The sequence below is a fragment of the Siphateles boraxobius genome, unplaced genomic scaffold (genome assembly GCF_051911475.1).
Source record: "Siphateles boraxobius isolate OS27281-9 unplaced genomic scaffold, OSU_SipBor_1 162, whole genome shotgun sequence".
In the NCBI taxonomy this organism is placed as follows: domain Eukaryota; kingdom Metazoa; phylum Chordata; class Actinopteri; order Cypriniformes; family Leuciscidae; genus Siphateles; species Siphateles boraxobius.
In genome coordinates, this window is record NW_027508769.1 from 317501 (window position 1) to 343520 (window position 26020).

General features: G+C 36.0%; 2 protein-coding genes across 3 annotated transcripts in view; one reads left to right on the forward strand and one right to left on the reverse strand.

Annotated features, from left to right (window-relative positions):
* Window positions 1-1546: 1546 nt before the first annotated feature.
* Window positions 1547-7325, reverse strand: mrps10 (mitochondrial ribosomal protein S10). The gene is made up of 7 exons (XM_077232030.1): window positions 7220-7325; window positions 7097-7122; window positions 6956-6983; window positions 6724-6857; window positions 4710-4818; window positions 2327-2416; window positions 1547-2216 (listed from the first exon to the last, which is right to left on the reverse strand). Exons 1-7 carry the CDS (start codon window positions 7274-7276, stop codon window positions 2154-2156), a joined length of 507 nt encoding a protein of 168 aa, XP_077088145.1. The 5' UTR covers window positions 7277-7325; the 3' UTR covers window positions 1547-2153.
* Window positions 7326-7960: 635 nt separating this feature from the next.
* tulp4a (TUB like protein 4a) overlaps window positions 7961-26020 on the forward strand; it is a 35106-nt gene continuing 17046 nt past the window's right edge. The window contains exons 1-5 of one of the 2 annotated variants that reach the window (XM_077232033.1): window positions 7961-8117; window positions 8861-9566; window positions 20809-20937; window positions 21080-21241; window positions 22132-22312. In XM_077232033.1, the coding sequence (XP_077088148.1) occupies window positions 9315-9566; window positions 20809-20937; window positions 21080-21241; window positions 22132-22312 (724 nt within the window). In that variant the 5' untranslated portion in view covers window positions 7961-8117; window positions 8861-9314. The remainder of the gene's footprint in view (window positions 8118-8860; window positions 9567-20808; window positions 20938-21079; window positions 21242-22131; window positions 22313-26020) is intronic. The other variant, XM_077232034.1, reaches the window with a different exon arrangement.

A 26020-nucleotide genomic window follows, 5' to 3' on the forward strand; every position in this document is an offset into this window, starting at 1 on the left:
TGCATAAACATGCTAATTATCGGTTATAAAAAACCTATACACTCCAAACTGTGTCCCATTATGTTGCAATATTTCATGTAAAAATTCAAAATTTTGCTAATTCAGTCGCTGTAACATCAGTGTAGATTGGCACATATATATATATGCATTAAATCCCGTTTCAGTTTCATCGTCAACCCCTGTAAATGAACCAATGCATTTATTAATCTGAGTTGATGTGAATTAAAGCTTGATCAAAAGTCTTGCTGAATGTTTCTGATCGGAAAGCTTCAGATTTTAAGTTTTGTAGACAAATATCAGTATCACTGCACATTATTATATATTTGTGATGGTGTTTATTTATCTTTGTTAGTGCTAGTTAATAAAAATACTTTCCAAGTCCGTCAAAAAACATGGTAAGACTAAACATTATTTAATGCATTAATCTGAATTAAGCAATATATTCTTACAGCACATTATTATTATTATTATTAGTAATTAAAATGTTCATGTTCAATTCACTGTGCATCAATGTTTACAGATATGACTTGATTTTAGGAATGCATTAAATGCTAAATTAATTAGGATTAATAATGTTAATTCGTTAGTTCATGTTAACGAACGAAAGATTATTGTAAACTGTTATTTTAACACATACAACTTTTGATTTTAATAATGTATTAGTAAATGTTGAAAGTAAAAATGCTTTATAAGTGTTTTTCACTGTAAAGAACCATATTGTGGTTTTTACCTAAATATAAATGTTATAATTTCTTTATAAAACGTAATAAAAATCATTGGGAACACCATACGTGAAGTCTTTGTGTATAATGCATTATATAATTGGAAGCAAAGTTAAAATGCATTATTGCATGATAATATTTGCAGGTTCTGTCGATGAATAGGTAAGTGTTTAATCATCAGATAAAACTGCATAATTAATGCATTAAAATACCCTTATAATGCATTATATATAACGGCTTAAATGTAAGTGTTAACTAGTTTTTTATAGCAGATAGTAAAGGAAAAGCATAATCTCATTTGCATTATTCTGCTCGTTTCAAAGCAGCTTTGCAGAGAGAACAGGAAAACCATGCAAAAAATGATTCATAATATAATTGAAGGATTCTCCAGAGGGTTTCTCACATCTAATAGTGTGTCATTTATCATTTCTACAGTGATGAACATAAAAAATATTCATTCTGAACTGATGCAGATCTGGATCATATAGTTCAGGAGTTTCTCCTCTCTAATCTAAATGTTTCAATGTTGTAATTCTGTTAACAGAGTTGTATGATGAATGTATTTGACACGTCTTGCTGTTCTGTGTTCATGATCTCCATATATGAGAGAACGAACGAACAGTGAATCATTTGACTGTTTTGATTCAGAGGAAAGAGTCATTTGGTTTGCGCTGCAGAACGACAGGACCCCGTAAGTAACATCTCATCTGAACTGCACAGTTCACACACACACACACACACACACACACACACACACACAGATCTAGATGTATAGTTTGTGTTTCTCAGATGCTGATGTCACTCTTGCATTAAAGGGAAGGATGTTTCTGCAAACCTGTCTTGGTGTTTTTAATTATGGGAATCTTCTGATGTAACGTCACAACAGTTCACTGATTCATTGAATGCTAAATATAACACAAATGAACACTTCTGACATCTATATCCAGATACAATCATCTTTTTATAATGTGGAGACAAAACTGACGGTATTAACTAACTAATAAACAGAGCAGGGCAACGATTAATTGCATCCAAAATAAAATTTGCTTACATAATATACGTGTGTGAACTGATAATTATTTTGTATATGTAAATACACACATATGCATGTATATATTTAAGAAAAATGTGTGATATATAATTTTTTTTTAGAAATATATGCAAATATTTCTTAAATATATACACAAACTTTTATTTTGGATGCGATTAATCGTTGCCCAGCACTAAAAATTAATAACAGATCGTCATAATCACGTTGAAAGAGAGTTAGCTGGTGTGTAAAGGAAAACATTGAAATAAAAAAGGAAATACAGCTCATAAAGAAATGCATTTATGGTTTACAGCTAAATTTTTTAACTCTAAATGAGTTTAACACACGTTGACGAGCCTTTCTCTGGCGGATGTGTTTGTGTAAAGTCTTTGATTTGGGAATCACTGGTTGTGTTCGTCCCACAGTGGTTTCTGGATGTGCTCCGGGATCTTCTCAACCGCAGTCTATCGAGAACAAACACTGCGTTATAGAGGAGGAAACGCGCTTTATCAACTTAAACACACTTTTAATATCGCACTGGTGTGTTTGTACAGTGTGTGTGTGATGCCGTTACCTTGGTGATCTCCATGGCGACGCCCTCCGGCAGATTACGCTGGATATACTCCAGATAAACCCGCGCGCTCGATCCCGTTATTCGAGAAATCTGAAAATCGCAAAGATGTTGAAGTTGTAATGACCAGGCATTTTAAAGAGTAGAGATTTTTATTTTAGAAAAAGTATATATATATATATATAAACACATACACACAAATAAACCCTAAATTAATATATATATATTAGGGCTGTTTTCGACTAAGGATTTTCATAGTCGAATCTGATTCGTTAGATTTTGCCGTAGTCGACTGATAGACAAACCTTTTTTTTTTTAGATGGCAGCTAGATTTTTTTCCATTTCAAACAAAAGAGCTAAAGAAAAACATGGTGTGTAACAAATACCTTTTAGGCTATTCATTTAAAGCCAGATGAACAAAACCTATCACAAATATCAAACATCAGAAAAGTTCACATAAAATAGGAACAAATTGGCTTCAAAAACAACAACGTGCCAAAATGTGCTTTGTTTTAAATAGATCACACACAGTAAACAAAACCTTAACAAAACAACTTTGCAATGAACTTGAAAAGTTCGCGCAAACTGCGTGCCGGTGCGGTGAGACGTAGCCTACATGCTCGGGCAGATTCGGCTCGAAGTCGTTCATCCTCGGACGCGGCGCCGCGGGCGCTGTTACAAAAAAAAGCCGTGCACACAGCCAAGCCAAATGGGGTCTTGCGCACCCAACGCGTCATTTTTTGCCGTGCGGACGCGTCGAGTATAAACAAGGCTCTACTCCGTGTCAGCGCGCGCTCTGATCGGTAAAGGTGCACAGACCTCTCCCGAATCATCTCCAGCACTCAGCCTCCGAAGCAGCACTAACTTTTAGTGTTACGTTTCCCTCGTAAGATGATATTAGTATTTAAACATTCTCTATGATAATTTTTTTTTTTTTTTATATATTTTAATAGCACGGTTTTGGCGGTTATAGAGTTTTAATGACGGTGTTCAACTATAACCGTCACCCCCGTATTGGTTACATAACACTTCCCTACTATTCGACTATGAGGTTCATAGTCGAATCAGACGTCATCGAATCGAATCCTCGACTATTAGAAGTCAGCACTAATATATAAAATATCGGCATCGGCCGATAAGTTTTTCTGATTGGCCGATGTGTTGGAAGCGGGACTTTTATTTTGACGGCCTGAATTAGATCACACAGCGCTCGCTCACATTCTCCGTCTCTCTGTCAGTCATATCTAATACTTTGTTAGACAGAACCGGTGGCTACAGAACTGGTAATCAAAGAAAGTAAATGGTATGCGAAACAGTAATGCGTTTGCTTTTATATTACTTGCAACCGAAAAGGCAAATAATCAGGCTAAAATACTTTCTCATTCACCGTCAACATTCAGCAAATGCGCATCTACATCATTTAAACAAATCTCTGAATATCTAATAAACATTTAATTTCACAAACCTAGCAGATTTAATCGAATCCAGCTGTGATATCTTGTGAAGTGTGCATTTGTAGCCTGTATAAACGTGTTCCTGCGAGTGACGGTCCGAGCGCAGTGAGTAAATGCGAACAGAAGATCAGCTTCACAGGAGACGCGATCGAAACACTTTAAATCCTTCATTTTAAAATATGTTGTGCTATATCCAGTGACCCACTGTGTCATATTCATGTGTTTTCACTGTGTGCTGTATGTAAAATTAGTTACCTTGACAAAAGTCAAAGTAAAAAAAATATGATTATCAGTGCGCATGAAATAACCAGATTACTGAGTGTCCTGTTACAGTGTTTACTTCCTTTTTATTCACATATTCATATATTTTAAGAAGTTGCCATCTAAAGTATAGGGCCTAAGCATGTTTATTTTAAATATTTATTAAGTTTATCTAATTTATTATTGATTTATATAAATATAAAGTGTGTGTGTATATATATATATGTGTTTGATATATACCCTGCTCTCTAAGATATCGGCAATCAAAAAACCCATATCGGTCGAACCACTAGTAAAAATCACATTTATAATTTTGTATAAAATTACATATATATTTTTTCATATACATGTATATTTCATAGTAAAGTATATATCAGTAATATAATAAAAAATAATATAATAAATATACAATTATGTATATATATATATAATGTTTATTATACATTTATAAAATATAACTTTTTATATATTATATACATTTTATAGCCTGTAAACACATTTTTATATATGAAATCCCATCACTGAAAACTTTATAATGAACATATAAGATTATTTTTAAGTTACGGTCTGCTTTAAAATATTACACCGGCTAGAAACACAAGTTATTAGCGCAGAGCAGAGCAGAAGTGTGTGTGTGTGTGTGTGTGTGTGTGTGTGTGTGTGTGCTTCACCTGGATGTGCCGGCGGTGTGTCCTCATCTCGTACTGAGCTCTGTGTTTCTTGAAGATGTGGATGGACTTCAGCAGGGTGAGTTTATCGATGTGTTTGAGCGGCTCAAACCTGAACAGAACAACACTTTCAGCCCTATATACAGGTGACACTCAAGGAATTACAATATCGTGCAGAAGTTATAATTATGATGATTATGAGTTCTTAATTTAGTTCATACAGGTGACACTCGAGGAATTACAATATCGTGCAAAAGTTATAATTATGATTTACAGCTTATGAAAACCTCAATTTCTAAATCTCAGAAAATTAGAATATTACATGAAATCAATAAAAAAAGGATTTTAAATACAGAAATGTCGGCCCTCTGAAAAGTATAATCATGCATATGTATATACTTATAAATACTACATATATTAGTTTCACCTTTTAAGTGAATTACTGAAATACATGAACTGTTGCACGATATTATCATTTTTCGAGTTTCACCTGTGTATATATATATATATTAGGGGTGTAACGGTTCGGGACGCACTTGCACCGCGGTTGATCTCAAAACTGATGACGCATCTATAATCTGTGTTGTTGAAAATAACATGTTCCACTGTCGATAAATTCACTCGCTGGGTTCCCAAATAATACATTAAAACAGCGATAATCAAAAATGGTTACTCTTCGTAAACTGTTCAATGCGCTCAGACCTGAACTGCACACGTTACTATCAGTGTTTAAAACTAAACTCATTTAAGTGTGTGTGTGTGTGTGTGTGTGGCCTACTCCTCTCAGACAGCGCACACATATTGAGTTCTCTTAAAAGTCTTGCACTTGAATAGACAAATTCACACAAACGTATGTCAACACGTCCGTCTTGACGAGTATCCTATCAGACATACGGTTATAAAATATATACCGTTATAAAAAATATAATTTTATTATGCCTTAAGTGAACTTATAGTCGAGAAAGACAACTCACAGTATTAGTGTAGGCCTACTGAATCAGCTCTGAATTCAATAGCTTTTGTAACTTTAATAAGGATTCATCTTTAATTTATACAGTCAAATATGCAATTTTATTTTACATTTGATTATTTTATTCAATTTCCGTACCTGAAAACTAATGTTAGACCTACCTGAAAATCACAGTTCATTTTATTAGTATCTTTGCTCTATTGTATTTTTGTGCTTTTGCTTGTGGTTAGATTATTTGTTTTTTATTTTCTTTATTTGACAGTAATCTTTTTTTCTCCTGAACATAACGAAACTGTGAACCTAAAATAGTGATACAAACCGAACAGTGAGCCATTAAAACCGTTGCACCCCTAATATATATATTAAAAATACACACATATACAGGGTTTTGAAATTAACAGCCACTAAATGCGGGTAAAAATCAAGTGTTGGCGGTAATTCTGTCAAATCACGAGCCAATTTGCGTGTTACTCAATATATTTACTCGCTTTGCTGGGAAGTTCGTGCAAGTCAAATCTGCACAGATTTAGCAGAAATACTCGTGAGTCATCATGATATATTAAATATGTACAGAATCTGCTCATATCTGGCTTTACTTGAACACACACGTCACTACACAACAAATAACGGCTCGCTTGTTCATTTGCATTGAAGCAATAGCGAAGACTAAAAAGCATTCGGTGAACAGAAAATACATTGATATTTTCCAACAGTCAACATTTTCTGATGTTCTTTGTACTGTATTGATCTGTGCATCTAAAACACATTTATGGCGATTAGGATGAAAGAGGAGGAGTTGCTGGATGACAGGATTCTGTTTGAATAAGAGATTAATGTATGAAATCCAAATTTTATAATATATATATATATATATATATATATGTATATATAGGCTAAGCTGTGACGTAGTTAATTTGGTTTCTTTCGGCTAGAAGAAGTTCTGAATGACCGGTAACTTAAAAATGTAGAGGCCAAATTGGCCTGCCCTGTATATATATATATATATAAAATAAAATATAAATATGAGTTCAGCTCGATAATACTCACACTTTCTCCAGGGTGAGTCCGAGCTCTCGGGCGGCCAGAGTCGCGAAATACTCATAACTGTCCAGAACTGACCTATCGTGACCTTTGACCTCTACTGACAGCCTCTGATAGAGAGTGTCCGGCTCCTCTGACACCTGTCAATCAAATATACATACTTACACATTCACAGGCTACAAAGACTTTAATCACAGTAATATTAAACACTAGGTCGAATATAAAAGCAGATACTCACGACAGGAGACGGTGATCTGTGGATCAACCTGAAAACAAACATTTGTCACTCAATGATGTTTAACTTCTACACAGTGGAGTCTGAGCGCGCATTAAGCTTCAAAACAGCCGCAATTCTTTAACAGGAAAGTGAGAAACTGACCGTGTTTGATGCTGTAATACAGCAGCCTGTGATACAGAACACAGTAAACATTCAGCAGAATCAACAACTACGCTCATGTAGTATCACAGAGACAGATAAACCGTGTGAAAGAATCAACAGTACCTGTAAGAAGTGTCTATTAATGGTCTTTGAAAGGACGCTCGCCATGGAAGCCGCCATGTTTTCTGCCTCGACAGGCGGGAGGAAGTGACGTCAAAACACAGACGCGCGAAATGGTGCCCCTAACGGCAGGGAATCACAACAATAATCCAGGTTAGCCAGCTTTTGTGTAAAAAAAAAAACAAACAAACTAAAACACTTGATGGAAAAATTAGTTTATGTATTTGTTACGTGTAATAATTTATTGTGACTGAATAACTGTATCGCTAAAACACTTTATTGATAATAGTTTACTTCGACCAACGCAAATATTCAAACTTCCAAACACATCATTCATTTCAAACATTGAATATGAACCTGAACATTTCGATTACAATAACACTGAAAACACCTAAATAATAAATAAAGAAAAGAAAAATAAGTTTAAGTTTTGTAGCATGCTCCAATTTCTAATTTATTCATGTTAGGTGAACGCTTAGAAATAAAACACTTATGAAGCATTTCGATTTATAATGCATTGCATTATGAGGAATTTCCTTAAAAAAGCTATGAAAACAGTATTTTTGTTTTCCCTCCACCTCTTGTTCCTGCTTATTTTTATTGAAATATAAATCTGCAAACAAATTAAAATAAATAAAATTATGAGACACGATTCACTGTGAATAATATTTTTTTATGGCTTTATTTATTTAAGTTTTTTCTGTTATATTAGAATGTTATATATATATATGTATGTTAAAAATACACATCCTCTGTACACGTTCTGGAAAGAAATCACTGAGGGGAAATATATAATATGTGATCATATGGTGGTCACGTGACCCAGCGCAGCGGCCCAGGCATCATCAGAATCAGAGACAGCAGCGCTAAAAACACACTCTTCTCACATCCACACTCACAGGTAAAGATCGTCATGGGTTCCTTTGGGTTTCGGTATCATCCCTAGATCGGTTCCGTTCTTCTAGCTCATCCTACTATTGTGTTTTATAGTGGAAAAACAATGAGCGAGCGCGCGAAGTGAGTGTAGCTGCGGAGCTAACAAAAGCCAGAGACGCAGAAATGCAGCAAAGAGCGGTTTATTTCACAACGCGATTATTACAAAGGCGTTCTACTAAACGAATCAATCAAGTACATGTAAAGATTGTATATAGATGGGTTTCTTAGAAGTGTCAGCTGTTAAATCTAACGAGCACGTATTGTGATCATGTTGGTTTTATGTTCTCGATTTCATGAGGATCGATTAATACATACTTGATTCTTAAAATATTGGTGTTGTTTTGTTGGATCGCTCATAAAGCGGTGAAAAAATGCGGCATTTAGGATGTTTGTGGCGTTTACTTGTAATCTAGAGCACTGAAAGAGGGATCATTTTAAAAAATATATTTCTTTAATTCTTCGTTTGGTGTTGCTATACTGTAATTTCAGGGGATTTTTCGAAATACTAAGGTGAAACGGCAAATTAAACCACATTTATTCTGCTAGAAAGTATTTCTGCTACCTAACATGTTTGAGTTTTGAGTTTAAACTGATAGCCACAACATCATCCGAGACTTTTTATGTTGTAAGAGATGCTCATCATGATTAATTGTGCTGAATTCTTGAATCGCCAATTGTGTTTATATGTCTGCCGTTGTCCTCTAAAAGGAATCCCCGACGCTGATTGGCCGGCGGCTCCTCTGATGCGATGACGACACGCGCAGGAGAATCCCGTGCGCGCGCTGCTGCCACGAGCACGAGGACCGGAGCGTTTTCATCCGTCGGTGACGTCACCACGAACGGGGCATCGTGCGTAATGACATCATGAGGTTAAGCTTCGAGCCTGAAGGAGGGGAAAGTTTTCTTTGAGACTTGGATATTTTCAACCTCTTTGCTGTTGGGAATCGGACACACACAGGTGAATTCCTGCTTGGATATCCGGGCACTTGTTGTGTTTGCCTCTCAGCTTGACATATGTGCCTTGTTAGTAGTTTTATGCAGTTTTGCAGATGCATTCGGACCGAACGTGGTTGTGAACAGGCAGCCGCTCTCACCTGGACCCCAAGGACCCGCCGGTTAGCCGGGTGACTTTGTGGATTTGCGTGAATCCGATCGTGCAGATATGTTTGCAGCAGTGGAGAACGGTCCCGTCCTGTGCAGCGACTCCAACATCTTGTGCCTGTCCTGGAAGGGTCGCGTTCCCCGAAGCGAGAAGGAGAAGCCCGTGTGCAGGAGACGCTATTATGAGGAAGGCTGGCTCGCCACGGGGAACGGCAGGGGCGTCGTGGGCGTGACGTTCACCTCGAGCCACTGCAGGAGAGACCGAACCACCCCACAGCGCATCAACTTCAACCTGAGGGGACACAATAGTGAGGTAGGGCGTCAGAAACAGTAGACAACAAGCCTAAGGTTGTGTGATGCGGATAAAATCTCATGCAAACCGCCTCCAGATTCAGGTTTCCTGGGGCCAGATTTGGAAAAGAGGCATTTAAAAAGAAAAAAAAAGTGCACGAGAATGCAAATGTAATGGCTATTTTAACAACCTGCTCATATTGCTTGATCTCGTGTGAATGTTTTTTTATTTTTGCGTGTATGTTTGCATGGTTAAAAAAAAGAAAGAAAATCTTCACATTCTAACTTGCATTAAAATTGCATAAAGAAAAGGCCTTTGCATGCTAACAAGCGAAGGAATTTCAATACATTAGTTCCCAGGATTGAAAAAGTCATTGGTCAAAAGGGTGTGAGAACCTTGCAAAATACACAAATGCATATTATGTTTAAAGTCCCCATGAAATCAAAATGTTTTTGTCTTTTAGTATGGATATGTTAGCCTTACTGTTATCTGTAAGCTAGTGCGCTCTAAAACAATCACAACATTACATTTAGAAGATATAAGCATTCAAAACTTAGTCTCTCACTTCCGGATCAATGATTTTGATGACATCACTCTGCACTTCAGCTTCTCATCAGATTTTCTGTCCAATCAAATGCTCTCTAGAATCTGAAGGTCCGCCCCTTCATTATAAACAGACGCTGAAGCTGCGGCTGAAATCAGTCACTTGTTCACTCATTTACTGTTTACTACATGGTGAATGGTACATAGTGCACTATATAGGGGACAGGGAACGATATATAGGGGACAGGGAACGATATATAGGGGACAGGGAACGATGTATAGGGGACAGGGAACGATGTATAGGGGACAGGGAATGAACATAGTGCACTATATAGGGGACAGGAGACGATTCAGACAGTGTAAATATGGCTCATAGTGCACTATATAGGGGACAGGAGACGATTCAGACAGTGTAAATATGGCACACAGTGCACTATATAGGGGATAGGAGTGCACTATAAAGGGGACAGGAGACTATTCAGACAGTGTAAATATGGTACATAGTGCACTATTTAGGGGACAGGGAACGATTCAGACAGTGTAAATATGGCACATAGTGCACTATATAGGTGACAGGAGACGATTCAGACAGTGTAAATATGGCACACAGTGCACTATATAGGGGATAGGAGTGCACTATAAAGGGGACAGGAGACTATTCAGACAGTGTAAATATGGCACGTAGTGCACTATATAGGGGATAGGAGTGCACTATAAAGGGGACAGGGAACTATTCCGACAGTGTAAATATGGTACATAGTGCACTATATAGGGGACCGGGAACGATTCAGACAGTGTAAATATGGCACGTAGTGCACTATATAGGGGATAGGAGTGCACTATAAAGGGGACAGGGAACTATTCAGACAGTGTAAATATGGCACATAGTGCACTATATAGGGGATAGGAGTGCACTATAAAGGGGACAGGGAACTATTCAGACAGTGTAAATATGGTACATAGTGCACTATATAGGGGATAGGAGTGCACTATATAGGGGACAGGGAATGATTCAGACAGTGTAAATATAGCACATAGTGCACTATATAGGGGATAGGAGTGCACTATATAGGGGACAGGGAACGATTCAGACAGTGTAAATATGGCACATAGTGCACTATATAGGGGACTGGGAACGATTCAGACAGTGTAAATATGGCACTTAGTGCACTATATAGGGGACTGGGAACGATTCAGACAGTGTAAATATGGCACATAGTGCACTATATAGGGGACTGGGAACGATTCAGACAGTGTAAATATGGCACTTAGTGCACTATATAGGGGAGGTCCAGAGACACGGCGGATCATATGATCGAGTCGACACGGACCAGAAAACGTATTGGATCTTTTGAATTCTGCACATGCTGTATTTTCAAGCGATATGGAGATTAGGAGAAGAAACGTTTAGAGATTAGGAGGAAAATACGATCTCAACGGCTCTGCCCGAGCTGTGATATAAACAAACCGCTATTGGCTATTTTTTAAAGGGGGAGGAGCTATTCGATATGCCCCGCCCTCTTCCTTTTCCCGTGGAAATGACATCTTTACCCTGAATAATGCTGCTCGTTTCAAGGCAATCAGTGGGTCTTTATCTTTAAGAAACGCATTTTAGAAGCATCGAGTGAATCATAAAACGGCTCACAGACAGTGTTAATGAATAGGATTTGGTCTTGTGTTCGTTGAGCCGTTGAATCATGGATAACGGGTGTGAAATCAATCATGGGCTGCAGTTTAATTACCCTTCCTGACAGCCGGCTGACGACGCTGGTTAATGAGATCTGTCAGGTTATGAGGTATGAGATCATTAGCACTAACCATCTCTCTTCTGAACCTCGACTGGAATATGTAATTCTGCGTTCAGTTTGATCTCTGTACTGTGTGTGTGTAGTCATCCCGTACTGTGTGTATGTAGTCATCCCGTACTGTGTGTATGTAGTCATCCCGTACTGTGTGTGTGTAGTCATCCCGTACTGTGTGTGTGTAGTCATCCCGTACTGTGTGTGTGTAGTCATCCCGTACTGTGTGTGTGTAGTCATCCCGTACTGTGTGTGTGTAGTCATCCCGTACTGTGTGTGTGTAGTCATCCCGTACTGTGTTTGTGAAGTCATCCCGTACTGTGTGTGTGTAGTCATCCCGTACTGTGTGTGTGTAGTCATCCCGTACTGTGTGTGTGTAGTCATCCCGTACTGTGTGTGTGTAGTCATCCCGTACTGTGTGTGTGTAGTCATCCCGTACTGTGTGTGTGTAGTCACCCCGTACTGTGTGTGTGTAGTCACCCCGTACTGTGTGTGTGTAGTCATCCCGTACTGTGTGTGTGTAGTCATCCCGTACTGTGTGTGTGTAGCACTCCGTTAAATGAGAGTGAGAGAGACAAAACTGAGTGTTATTCCAGTGGTCCTCTCTGTGTTGTTTTTTATTTAATCATAGTTTTCAATACCATGAAGCAAATGCAGTTTTCTTAACTCTGAATAAATAAATAAACAAATGTACACACAATGAAACCACAAATATAATAATAATAATAACAATAATAAATTCACACAGTTAATACAATTAATAATTCACACAGTAGATGATACACTAACAGACTTTTCTATAATATAACTATATCATAATCAATTATTAAACGAACACCCAATTGAACTAAAGTAGTAGACGCCAAAGCATCTGAAGCATTTATTTTTGAGATTTGATCATTTTTACTAACTTTTAGTAATAAATGAGAGTGAGAGAGACAAAACTGTGTTATTATTCCAGTGTTGTTTGAGGACAGTCGTCATGGCAACTCAACTCCAAACTGCCACGCAGAGAGCCATAGCAACCGCCTAGCAACCACCCAAAATACCTTAGCAACCGCCCAGAACACCATAGCAACTTTTAAAACTTCTTCAAACTTTCTGGTCCGGCTTTCTCAAGCCAACTTAATCTAGTTATAATTAAAGTAATTTAAATAAAACATCGATATACATAAACAACTAAATACCTTTGTGACCCAAATATGCAGGGTGGTCATGTAAATTAAGCAAAATTTATGCTATTATTATTTTAGTGTAGGCTGGAATTTGGGTTATTATCGTTAACTAAAACTGTAAACATTTCTGTTAATTGATAAGAATCTGAAGAATATAAAAAGCACAGGTAACACTTTATAACAATGGGATTTGTGCACTTAAAAACAAACGAAGACTGCTTTGCTTCTTTCTTCCGAGCACTTTCGATTTATAAGTGTCACATATAAAGAGAGCAAAAAATAGACGTGGGTAAAAATAAACCAGCTGTAATCTGTTCTCTGTTGGGATTCTTATCCTTGTTGCATCTTTAAAGCGTCTCGACATCTGCCTCTCATATAAAACGTATTCACACACACACACACACTCTTTCATACTTTATCTGTAAAGTGAGGCCAAATGGCGCTAAAAATAGTAGTTTGGGAGAAAGGAAATATTAGCTGATCTAGTTGGCAACACAATGTGTGAACTTTTATTTATGTTTTGAATAATTTGAGCCCCTTTTCTCGCCGCTATTTTGCATGCATGAAAGCAGACGGTGACAAAAAAATTCAAAGTATCATAAAGTTATTCTTTGACACTTTATTTTCTACTAAAGGGAAAAAAAAAACAGATTTGTTGTCTGTGAGAATTCATATTTTTGGGTGAACGATCCTTTAATCATAAGGTGCAAAGATGATTCTCATGTTTTCTACGCAGCTTTTGTCCTGTTACAAGTTAAGTCCACCTTATGTAACCAGATCATGGGTCGCATCTGAGGTTAAAGAGAGAACCTGTTGCTAGACTGAGTCTTCATGCATGTGATTAAAGCGGCACGATGCTGGAGAAAAATGCAATATGTGAAAACTCATTAAATAATGTGATATGCGATACGATAATGTAGGGCTGGGTATCGTAACAAAATTTTCGATACCGATACCTTGACTTCGATACCGGTTCCTGAACGATACTTTTTTCGATACCAATTTAATCCATATAACATTACCTAAAAAAAAAAACATTTATTTTGTACACTCATATTTTGAGTCTGTAAAAAAGCACCAGTGCTAAAGTTTTCTATGTTTCCTAATCATTTAACAACATGTATTCTTTACTTCAATGAGCTCATTGTTTCTGCCTTAACTTAATGCATTGTTTAACAATGAAACTGAATGAAAATTAATTGAAATGCATTACACACAGTCACCCCTGATAACAGATCACTCTAAATTGTAATTTAGACACATGCATTTTTTGTAAAGCTCCTTTGAAACGATATGTTTTGTGAAAAATGCTATACAAATAAATGTGAATTGAGTTAAATATAGGCTACCAGCCAATCAGAAATTAGAATTAGTTGTTTCCGGGTAAATTATGTGTTCCCGCTGCAAGCTCGTTCGTTACTAGACAACACGCGCACACACGGAGTGGAAGTTGAAAGAGTACGATCTGATGAACGCGGTTTGCTCACATCTTCATTTATTTTATTTTTTTTTAGCATTTTGATTTTACGATTCCTGGACGGTATCTCTTGCCTGTGATCAAAGACAGTGAGAGCTGATGTTGAGGAGTATAGCCAAATTCTTTTAAAGGGGTCATCGGATGCAAAATACACTTTTATAAGGTATTTTCAAATAAATGTGTCTTTGCAGTGTGTGGACACAATCACCATGCAGTGAAAAAAATCCATTCACTTTTTTTAATCCTCAAAAAGCCAAAAAGTTGTTGCTCATTATCTTTTAAAGAGACATGCACCGAAACGGGTCACTGTGAACTGAGCTGTTTTTGAAGAGGTAAAAAGGGTGTTGTTTTACACAACCATTGAGAAATTTTAACCAAAGTATGTTACAAACTTTACATGAAGACCCAAAAGAATCATACCAACTTGTGGAAAATGGGCATCCGATGACCCCTGTAAAGGTGACGGGTTTGGGTCTTGACATACATGCTCAGGGCAAGTTGTTATGACACAATGTTATTAGGGCTGGTCCGAATACCATTTTTTGAGCTTCGAAGCTTCGGTAGTAATGAACATCGAATATTCGAAGCTTCGGCGAGAGGGGGCTGAACATATTCTTTTCACTAATAAAGGCAGGAATCTCTGTGTTGGTCTGTCTTTTTGCATTTTGATTATTTCGAGAACCGTTCATCCAACCGACTTCACAAGGGAGTGCAGTGTTGCATTTGGTGCAATATAGATGGACACGCGAGACGCGACACATTCAGAATTAATAAACTTTTAGTCAGCTACAGAACAGCGCGAGCGGGAAGCAGCGCACCTCACGCGGGCAGGGTTTATATGCTCCGAGAACGGACACTCCACTATGATATTAAACGCACACACACAGGTCTGTTAAATTAAGCAATACTTTTAAGGTAGTCTAATATTTTTCTGACTAACAAATTACTGACACAGTAAAGGGTAGATTTAAATAAAGAAAAACGAAATTTAAATTAAGAAAAAAATTAATTTAAATAAGGAAAAACGAAATTTAAATAAAGAAAAAAATTAATTTAAATAAAGAAAAACGAAACTTAAATAAAGAAAAACGAAACTTAAATAAAGAAAAACGAAACTTAAATAAAGAAAAACGAAATTTAAATAAAGAAAAATGAAACTTAAATAAAGAAAAAACGAAATTTAAATAAAGAAAAACGAAATTAAGTTAAATTAAAAACGAGATTAATTTAGATTGATAATAACGGGTAAAAGGCTAATACATTTTGTTTCTATTATTCTATTTTCCACAATGTCAAAGCAACGCAGCTTAACCCAAAACACAAGCTCAGGCATGCACTTCGGTCCATACAAACTCCGCTGTTCTGCGCTCTAGCCAGAGAACACTCCCGTTGCAGTCAGGCGTCGGTTCTATTTCTAGCATGCACGCATTTTCCGCGTGGCTCGAGCCGCGCCTGAGACGCGTGTTTCACACAGGCAGTGTGCAAACTCCAACCTGTTAACATGGGAGCTGAAATAAAAACGTACATGCCACACAGCTGAGACGCTCACGCCATGCAGCCAGTGTGTCGCCGGCCTTATTCAAGCGCGAGTGAGAACCGTTTCGCGGGGGATCCCAGGTGTGCAAAAAAAAAAAAAAAAAACGAATATTCGAATGTCAAATTTTCAAATCGAATACCAACCCACCGAACGAATATTCGAATATTCTGGTCCAGCCCTAAATGTTATGTACATTGAGCACTGATGTTCAGTTGGCTTGTTTGGGGTCAAATTTATTTTTATTTTTCAATAAATTTTTATTTTTTAAATATAACTATTTATTTTATTTGGATGAATTTGTCTTTTTATCAGATTTAACAATTGTTATAATTTCCATTTGTGCTGGTCAATTATGAACAATAGGCAAAATTGAACTGCTAGCAAAAATTGAAGCGAATTTGGTTGGGTCGAGGGACCGCTGCTGCAAATATTTGGGTGGCTCCTCCCCTAAATCTCACTCTAAACTTTTGATAAAACTTGAGAGCCCTGGTAATCAAACTATTTATTTCTAATTGTTTCCATTAAAAATAGACATATTTGGAACATATATAGAACTATTTCTCATGTCTGTGAGGCAAGTATCCTATACGCTGAGTTTTGGTTTATATGTGACGGGCTCCAGTTCTTGTAGTCGAAGGCGGATAAACTTTCTACTCTCGAGTGTATTCTGTGCGCTTTTAAGTGCCTTATCAGATTTACCGTGTTACCGGTCTTGGCAGCAATTATCTTGTCGAAAATATTGCATCGTGTGCTTATGGCATCGAGTCGGGTACATTGGTACACTTTTGATCATTTCCACATATTTTCTATCTATCTGGGTTGGACGCTTACACACACACACACACACACACACACACACACACACACTACAGCCTCACGTGCGACGAGGCACGTCTCTGGGCAGCCGCGTAAACTAGTGTTTTTCCGCCACAGCCAATCATGCTGCATGTTTATTGTTTCACTGACGTTGACGAGATTAACCACTTAGGTACCGAAACTTGGTACAGAAAAACAAGACATGTTTCGATACTCTGCAGTATCGAGGCAATTCGGTCGGTACCTAAAAAGTACCGAACTCGGTACCCAGCCCTACGATAATGCTTAAAGTGTGTAAAATAAACTTCAATTATCTTTAAAATGATATAATCTACGTACGTGTTTCACATTCTTTTTGTGACAAGAAAACATCCCTACAGCTTCTGAGTGTTTTACTGTCGCATAAGAAGTGTTATTTCAACATCAGTTTCAGGTTATCATACATTAGGATTATTTAACAACAGAAACTGAATAATCAAATGTAAAAATAAACACTGCTTAGTTTTCACTGTATGAATTAAATATATCCTGATTCTTATTAAAGCTACAAAAGTTACTCAGCCGAGAGCAGCGAGTGATTTTCTGTCTTTTGTTCATGATGTCAGTTATTGCAAGCCGTTGCGATATGCATATCACGATATATGTACGATATTTCCATATATTGTGCAGTCCTACATGTGATGCATTGCATTAAATATGGGTTCCAACAATTCACTTTCTGTATTGGGTCGCCATTTAATGTCCAAATTCTTTTGAAAATCTAGAAGCAAAACTATCTGAAAACCCCTGAAATATATCACTTTAACTTTACATTCACAACAACACTTATTATAACTTATTATATATCCAGGGTGGCCGCGGGTCCTTAAAGTCTTAAAGTTTTCCTAATAAAATGCCTTAAAATGTCTTAAATTAAGATTCGACGGGTCTTAAATATTTCTGGTCACATTACCGCTAAAATTTCTCCAGTCTCACGGACCAAATGTCCATCAAATAACCAGTGAAGCATCGAATCGTGAGAATAATTCTGATTTTATTTCATAAACAGCGATTGATAATGATAATGTATTTCTGGTAGCGTTGTTCAGACTCTGTGAGAGATTTTATAGTGAGAAATTAAAACAAATGAGCATCACAGCACATAAAAAACTCACAGAAGAAACATACTGAGGGAAAAATTCAAAATGTGGAGTTTTTTATTCATAACGTATGATATTTCCATCACAGGTTTGGTCTGAAATTTAATTCAAAGTGGCATTAAAAAGGTCTTAAGTCTTAAATTGAACATGTTTATATGTGTAGAGTCTGATATCGGACTGACGTCATTAATAGGACTGGCATTGCTCACTTCATTTTGCATAATCCCCGCCTCTGGTCTTGATTGGCTGAACTGCGTTTCTTAGCCCCGCCCTCAAACACTGTAGTGAATCTGAGACTGGAAGAGTTTGATTCATTTAATGGAATTAAAATGTTAAAACCGACGCCATTAGAAATTCAGATATGGTAATTGGGCGTTTCGTTTCCGACACGCTGTAAGTGGTCAACCAATCACAACAACACACTGGACCATCTGACCAATCCGAGCAGAGCAGCTCTCAGAGAGGCGGAGTTTAGAGAGACTGAATCTTCGAATGAACCGTTTCAGTCTCTGAGAAATCAGGGAATGTGCAAAGAGAAAATTAGTGTGTTTTTTGACGTTGGACGCATGTAAACCTGTTGTGGGAGACTATTTAATTTTATATTTAACAATATTATTACAATATTATCTCTGTAAAGCTGCTTTGAAACAATCTGTATTGCAAAAAGCGCTTTATAAATAAAGGAGACTTGACTCCAAAACAACATTAGGAACTTTTAAAATAGCATAATAGGTATGGGTGTCACAATATATCGCAATACAAAAATGCATCAATATGTATCGTGGATAGTTCACCCAAAATAAAAATTCCTATGTGAGGAAAAAATTAAAGTTTTCAGAGTTTTAGTGTCATTACTACATTAAACTACTATATATAATGTTGAATATAATGTATAATAATACTGATCCTGATAATGCCAAATGTCTGATGTTACCTGTAAAAAGTGGTCTATGTTAGCCTATTTTAAATGTATTTATTCAGTGTAAGAGTTCAAGCATATTCGTCTAAAATAATTCTGTATTTTCATCTTTAGAATCATGAATATTGTTATTCTGGTGTCTGTGGCGTTGGGTTACCGTAATCCCTGCATTTGGACAAATCTTTAGTCTTATCTTATGACGCTTGATCCGGCAAATCGCTGCGTCTCTCTCCGTCCGAGCAGAACGACTGATCTCAATATAGACCCATGTGTTTTACCTGCGTCTCTGGCATTATGGGATTGTTCACACGTTGTTTACACGCTGTGTGTGTGTGTGTGTGTGTGTGTGTGTGTGTCAGGGTTCATACAAGCTGCTTAAAGTACTTGAATTTGACTTTTTGAAATTTAAGTCCTGAAAACAGCCATATTTACGAAGAGCTACTTGAAAAGTACTTGACTTATGACAAGTCAAGTCATCCTCATTTATATAGCGCTTTTAACAATGTAGATAGTTTCAAAGCAGCTTTACAGAGATAAACATTTAATTTAAGGTAACAGAGATTGGTTTGGTTTTATAGTGGCTCTTGAAAAATGTTTTTTCCAGCTAAAGTTAGTTTTGATTGATTCACTTCCGTCTAAATGATCATTTGTTATTAAATTAGGGGCCGCTAAGACGACACCGTTCTCTCTAAACAGACTTTAAACGTGAAGCTGTGATAGACGCTGATACAATCTATATGAAATTTTATTTTTTCGAAAAAATATACGAAGTACGCCAACATCATATTATAAAATGTTATTTATTGAACAATACTAGCTATTATAAACATTGTATTTAGTGTATAATGTTGTATTTTGGATACCTTACATCTGTAATTTGAGTATTTTTTTTTTTTTTTTTAAATCCTAAAGATATTGTTTGACAAGTGCGATCTCTGATTGTAGTCCTTGAAAACCAAAAAAGTAGTGCTTAGGAGTTTCTTTTTACAGTTTCTGCACAAACCCTGGTTTGTGAATTAGTGTTTACAACACTCGTATCGGTCGATCACTTAATATAAATATATTTTAATTTTCGCTTTTTTTTTTTAAATTTCTTTCTGGGATGTAAACATTTAAAATAAATGCCAAGTTCTGCATAACAAAATTAAAATAATTAAAATCCATAAATGCTTTTTGTCTTATTGGAGGCCTTTGTATGCTAACAAGTAAAGTTGTTCAAATATATTAGTCTATTTAAATTAGTCCTGGGCAACAATTAATTGCGATTAATCGCATCCAAAATAAAAGTTTGTGTTACATTATATATGTGTGTGTACTGTGTATAATTATTTTGTATATATAAATACACACACATGCATGTGTACTGTATATTTAAGAAAATGTTGTTATTTATTTATATATAAAATATTTATCTATAATATACAGGTGAAAAATAAGAATATTGTGCAAAAGTTATAATGTTGATGATTATGGGTTACAGCTTATGAAAACCCCAAATTCAAAATCTCAGAAAATTTGAATATTACATGAAATGAAATCAATAAAAATAAGGATTTTAAATACAGAAATGTCGGCCCTCTGAAAAGTATAATCATGCTATATAGTTATATATACACTAAATATATTAGTTTCACCTTTTAATTTGAATTACTGAAATACATGAACTGTTGCACGATATATAAAAAAATTTCGAGTTTCACCTGTATATGCAAATATTTCTTAAATATATACAGATAAAACTGCTCAACAATGTCAGTAAATTCTTTCAAGCTGCTATCCATGTCTTTGAGGATGCAGACAGTAGCAGGTAAAGGTTGTGTTTCCTCTGGTCCTGAACGAGCTGTTGTTGCTCTTCTAGGTGGTGTTGGTGAGATGGAACGAACCCTTCCAGAAACTGGCGACCTGCGACACCGACGGCGGGATATTTGTGTGGATCCAGTACGAGGGCCGCTGGTCTGTGGAGCTGGTCAATGACCGAGGAGCTCAGGTGAGGTTACCTAGGGTCACCAAACGTCATGTTAGTGACGCTATTTTCCTCTAGACATACATTATTTTCCTGTTATCACTGAAACGATCTGTATTGTAAAAAGCACTATATAAATAAAGCTGACTTGACTGTACCTGCGCAGGTGAGTGACTTCACGTGGTCACATGACGGCACGCAGGCTCTGATCTCCTACCGTGATGGTTTTGTGCTGGTCGGGTCGGTGAGCGGTCAGCGCCACTGGTCCTCGGAAATCAACCTGGAGAGTCAGATCACATGTGGGATTTGGACCCCCGATGACCAGCAGGTACGACCTTTGACCTTTTACTAGGGCTCTATAAATGAAATCTGCTTTATTTTTTCACAAAAAATCCCACATTTTTTGTTTGATTCTGTTTGGATGTTTCTGGATTCCATTTTATATTAAATTTAAAATGAATCAAAATGCACGTCTAATTAATTAAAATCATGCAAATTATGCGATTTAACAACAATTTCATTAATCAAAAAGCATGTCTAATTAATTAAAATCATGCAACTTGTGCTTTTTGATAAATTGTTGTTAAGTTGCATGGTTTTAATTAATTAGACATGCAATTTAACAACCATTTAATTTATCAAAAAGCACGTCTAATTAATTTAAACCATGCAATTTAACAACAATTTAATTAATCAAAATGGATGTCTAATTAAAATCATGCAACTTATGCAATTTAACATCAATTTCATGAATTAATAAAAGTTAAAAACGTAAAAATAGGGCTCTATGAAATCCACAATAAAAAATGTGTGTGTGTGTTTTTAAATTCAGTTTTAATAATCAAAATGCACGTCTAATAAATTGAAATCATTTAATTCATTGTTAAACAGCAATTTATTAAAAGGTTAACGAAAATTAAATTTTAGGGCCCTATTAAAATTTTATGTTTTCTGTTTTAATTTCTGTGAATTACCTTTTCTTGGTTAGACTCAATTTTTATAATCAAAATGTTTCTATTGACTTACACAATTTAATATTATTATTATTATTTTTTTTTTTAACAATATCAAGGCTCTATGAAATGTTTTATTTTTTCATAAATTCGGTATTGCCTGTTTTTATTTTTCTAGATTTGATTATAATATTGGACATATATTATCAAAAACGGTCAATTTAACCAATCTTTCCATATGTGATTGTTTGCCGCTGCTCGTCAGGTGTTGTTCGGCACGGCGGACGGGCAGGTGATCGTCATGGACTGTCACGGCCGCATGTTGGCTCATATTCTCCTCCACGAGGCCGAGGGCATCGCCAGCATGGCCTGGAACTATCCCAGCTTTCTAGTGGAGGACAGCAGTGAGAGCGACACGGACTCGGATGATTACACGCCTCTGCAGGGTAACACCGGATCAGAGCCCGATTCCCCGCATCTTAAAGCCCCCCTGAAATAAAAATTTACGTTTTTTAGCTCTTAGTATGAATATGTGAGCCGTAATGTTATAAATAATCTGGTGTGCTCCAAAACAATGACAAAATTCACATTTAGGAGATATAAGCATTCAAAACATGGATTTTTATGACATCACATCTTCTGTCCAATCAAATGCTCTCTAGAATCTGAAGCTCCGCCCCCTCTGCTATAAACACCACCTTGCCACCGGTATTTTGAGCTAAAACTTCACACACACACTCTGGGGACATTAAATACTTATTTTACATCTTGTGAAAAGGGCATTATACCACCCCTTTAAAAACGAAGACAGTTTGACGATCGTCGCAGGGAAGTCACACTGCAGGACTGCGAAAATTTGATTGCAACGGTCATTAATCGGCTGTCGATCAACACGTCAATCTAACAATCAAAGACTTCAGATTTTAGCCCAGGATCTGAGGAGGCTTTTGCTGAATTTGTCTCAGACGGCATAATCGTGGTTAAAAGTGTGCACCCGGCTTTAGTCACAAAATAATCTATTTTTACAGCTCACCTCAGGATGCATATTGATTTTGAGCTTATGTTGGGATTGTTAAAGTGCAGTCAAGCGAAGAGATTTATAATCGTACAGCCTTTTCTCATGACATGCTTTTATTACAAGCATATAAAACAAACCATTAGTGCAATAATGTTCTAGTCTTTTTCAGGCTGTAGTTTCCCTAGTAAATAATGCATCTGTACAACTGTGTTATTTTAGGTTTATTAATAATTTAAAGTAGTTTTTAGTTTTATACGTCGGTGCATCCCTAGTTAACAATAATATCCCTGTCTGTTTTTTTGTGTTTTTTTTGTGATAACTTTTAATTGTTTACTCGGTAACACTTTGCAATGAGGTTAACATTAATTAATGTATTAACTAACATGAGCAATAAATTTGTTACTATATTAATCTTTGTTAATGTTAGTTAATAAAAATACAGCCGTTCATTGTTTGTTCATGTTAGTTCACAGTGCATTAAAACAAGATTTTAATAAAGTATTAGTAAATGTTGAAATTAACATTAACAAAGATTAATAAATGCTGTATAAGTGCAGTTCATTATTAGTTCATGCATAACTAATGTAATTAACTAATGAACCTTATTGTGAAGTGTTATCGTTTACTTGAAAACAAAAACATAAAAATCAATATTGTGAAGGAAAAAACCCTTAAAACCCTTTTTCTCTCTAGTGCACAGTCTGTGCATCCCTAGTTAGTAATAATAACCCTATAAATGAACAATGAAAACATAAAAATCAACACATTGCGAAGGAAAAACACCTTTTCTCTCTAGTGCACAGTCTGTGCATCCCTAGTTAGTAATAATAACCCTATAAATTAACAATAAAAACATAAAAAATCAACACATTGAGAAGGAAAAAACCCTTTTTCTCTCTAGTGCACAGTCTGTGCATCCCTAGTTAGTAATAATAACCCTATAAATTAACAATAAAAACATAAAAATCAACACATTGCGAAGGAAAAAACCCATTTTCTCTCTAGTGCACAGTCTGTGCATCCCTAGTTAGTAATAATAACCCTATAAATTAACAATAAAAACATAAAAAATCAACACATTGAGAAGGAAAAAACCCTTTTTCTCTCTAGTGCACAGTCTGTGCATCCCTAGTTGGTAATAATAACCCTATAAATTAACAATGAAAACATAAAAATCAACACATTGCGAAGGAAAAAACCCTTTTTCTCTCTAGTGCACAGTCTGTGTATCCATAGTTAGTAATAATAACCCTATAAATGTACAATGAAAACATTAAAATCAACACATTGCGAAGGAATAACCCTTTTTCTCTCTAGTGCACAGTCTGTGCATCCCTAGTTAGTAATAATAACCCTATAAATGTACAATGAAAACATTAAAATCAACACATTGCGAAGGAAAAACCCTTTTTCTCTCTAGTGCACAGTCTGTGTATCCATAGTTAGTAATAATAACCCTATAAATGTACAATGAAAACATTAAAATCAACACATTGCGAAGGAAAAACCCTTTTTCTCTGTAGTGCACAGTCTGTGCATCCCTAGTTAGTAATAATAACCCTATAAATTAACAATAAAAACATAAAAATCAACACATTGCGAAGGAAAAAACCCTTTTTCTCTCTAGTGCACAGTCTGTGCATCCCTAGTTAGTAATAATAACCCTATAAATGAACAATAAAAACATAAAAATCAACACATTGCGAAGGAAAAAAACCTTTTTCTCTCTAGTGCACAGTCTGTGTATCCATAGTTAGTAATAATAACCCTATAAATGTACAATGAAAACATTAAAATCAACACATTGCGAAGGAAAAACCCTTTTTCTCTCTAGTGCACAGTCTGTGCATCCCTAGTTAGTAATAATAACCCTATAAATTAACAATAAAAACATAAAAATCAACACATTGCGAAGGAAAACCCCTTTTTCTCTCTAGTGCACAGTCTGTGCATCCCTAGTTAGTAATAATAACCCTATAAATTAACAATAAAAACATAAAAATCAACACATTGCGAAGGAAAAACCCTTTTTCTCTCTAGTGCACAGTCTGTGCATCCCTAGTTAGTAATAATAACCCTATAAATGTACAATGAAAACATAAAAATCAACATTGTGAAGGAAAAACCCTTTTTCTCTCTAGTGCACAGTCTGTGCATCCCTAGTTAGTAATAATAACCCTATAAATGAACAATGAAAACATTAAAATCAACACATTGCGAAGGAAAAACCCTTTTTCTCTCTAGTGCACAGTCTGTGCATCCCTAGTTAGTAATAATAACCCTATAAATGTACAATGAAAACATTAAAATCAACACATTGCGAAGGAAAAACCCTTTTTCTCTCTAGTGCACAGTCTGTGCATCCCTAGTTAGTAATAATAACCCTATAAATTAACAATAAAAACATTAAAATCAACACATTGCGAAGGAAAAACCCTTTTTCTCTCTAGTGCACAGTCTGTGCATCCCTACTTAGTAATAATAACCCTATAAATGAACAATGAAAACATTAAAATCAACACATTGCGAAGGAAAAACCCTTTTTCTCTCGAGTGCACAGTCTGTGCATCCCTAGTTAGTAATAATAACCCTATAAATGAACAATGAAAACATTAAAATCAACACATTGCGAAGGAAAAACCCCTTTTCTCTCTAGTGCACAGTCTGTGCATCCCTAGTTAGTAATAATAACCCTATAAATGTACAATGAAAACATACAAATCAACATTGTGAAGGAAAAACCCTTTTTCTCTCTAGTGCACAGTCTGTGCATCCCTAGTTAGTAATAATAACCCTATAAATGAACAATGAAAACATTAAAATCAACACATTGCGAAGGAAAAACCCTTTTTCTCTCTAGTGCACAGTCTGTGCATCCCTTATTAGTAATAATAACCCTATAAATGTACAATGAAAACATTAAAATCAACACATTGCGAAGGAAAAACCCTTTTTCTCTCTAGTGCACAGTCTGTGCATCCCTAGTTAGTAATAATAACCCTATAAATTAACAATAAAAACATTAAAATCAACACATTGCGAAGGAAAAACCCTTTTTCTCTCTAGTGCACAGTCTGTGCATCCCTACTTAGTAATAATAACCCTATAAATGAACAATGAAAACATTAAAATCAAC

Coding starts and splice junctions, on each gene's coding strand:
- mrps10 (XM_077232030.1), bottom strand. CDS start 7,276: ATGGCGGCTTCCATGGCGAGCGTCCTTTCAAAGACCATTAATAGACAC. Junction 4,819..6,723: donor GGACTCACCCTGGAGAAAGT/GTGAGTATTATC, acceptor TGTTCTGTTCAG/GTTTGAGCCGCTCAAACACA. Junction 2,417..4,709: donor CACACCGCCGGCACATCCAG/GTGAAGCACACA, acceptor TGCGATTTTCAG/ATTTCTCGAATAACGGGATC.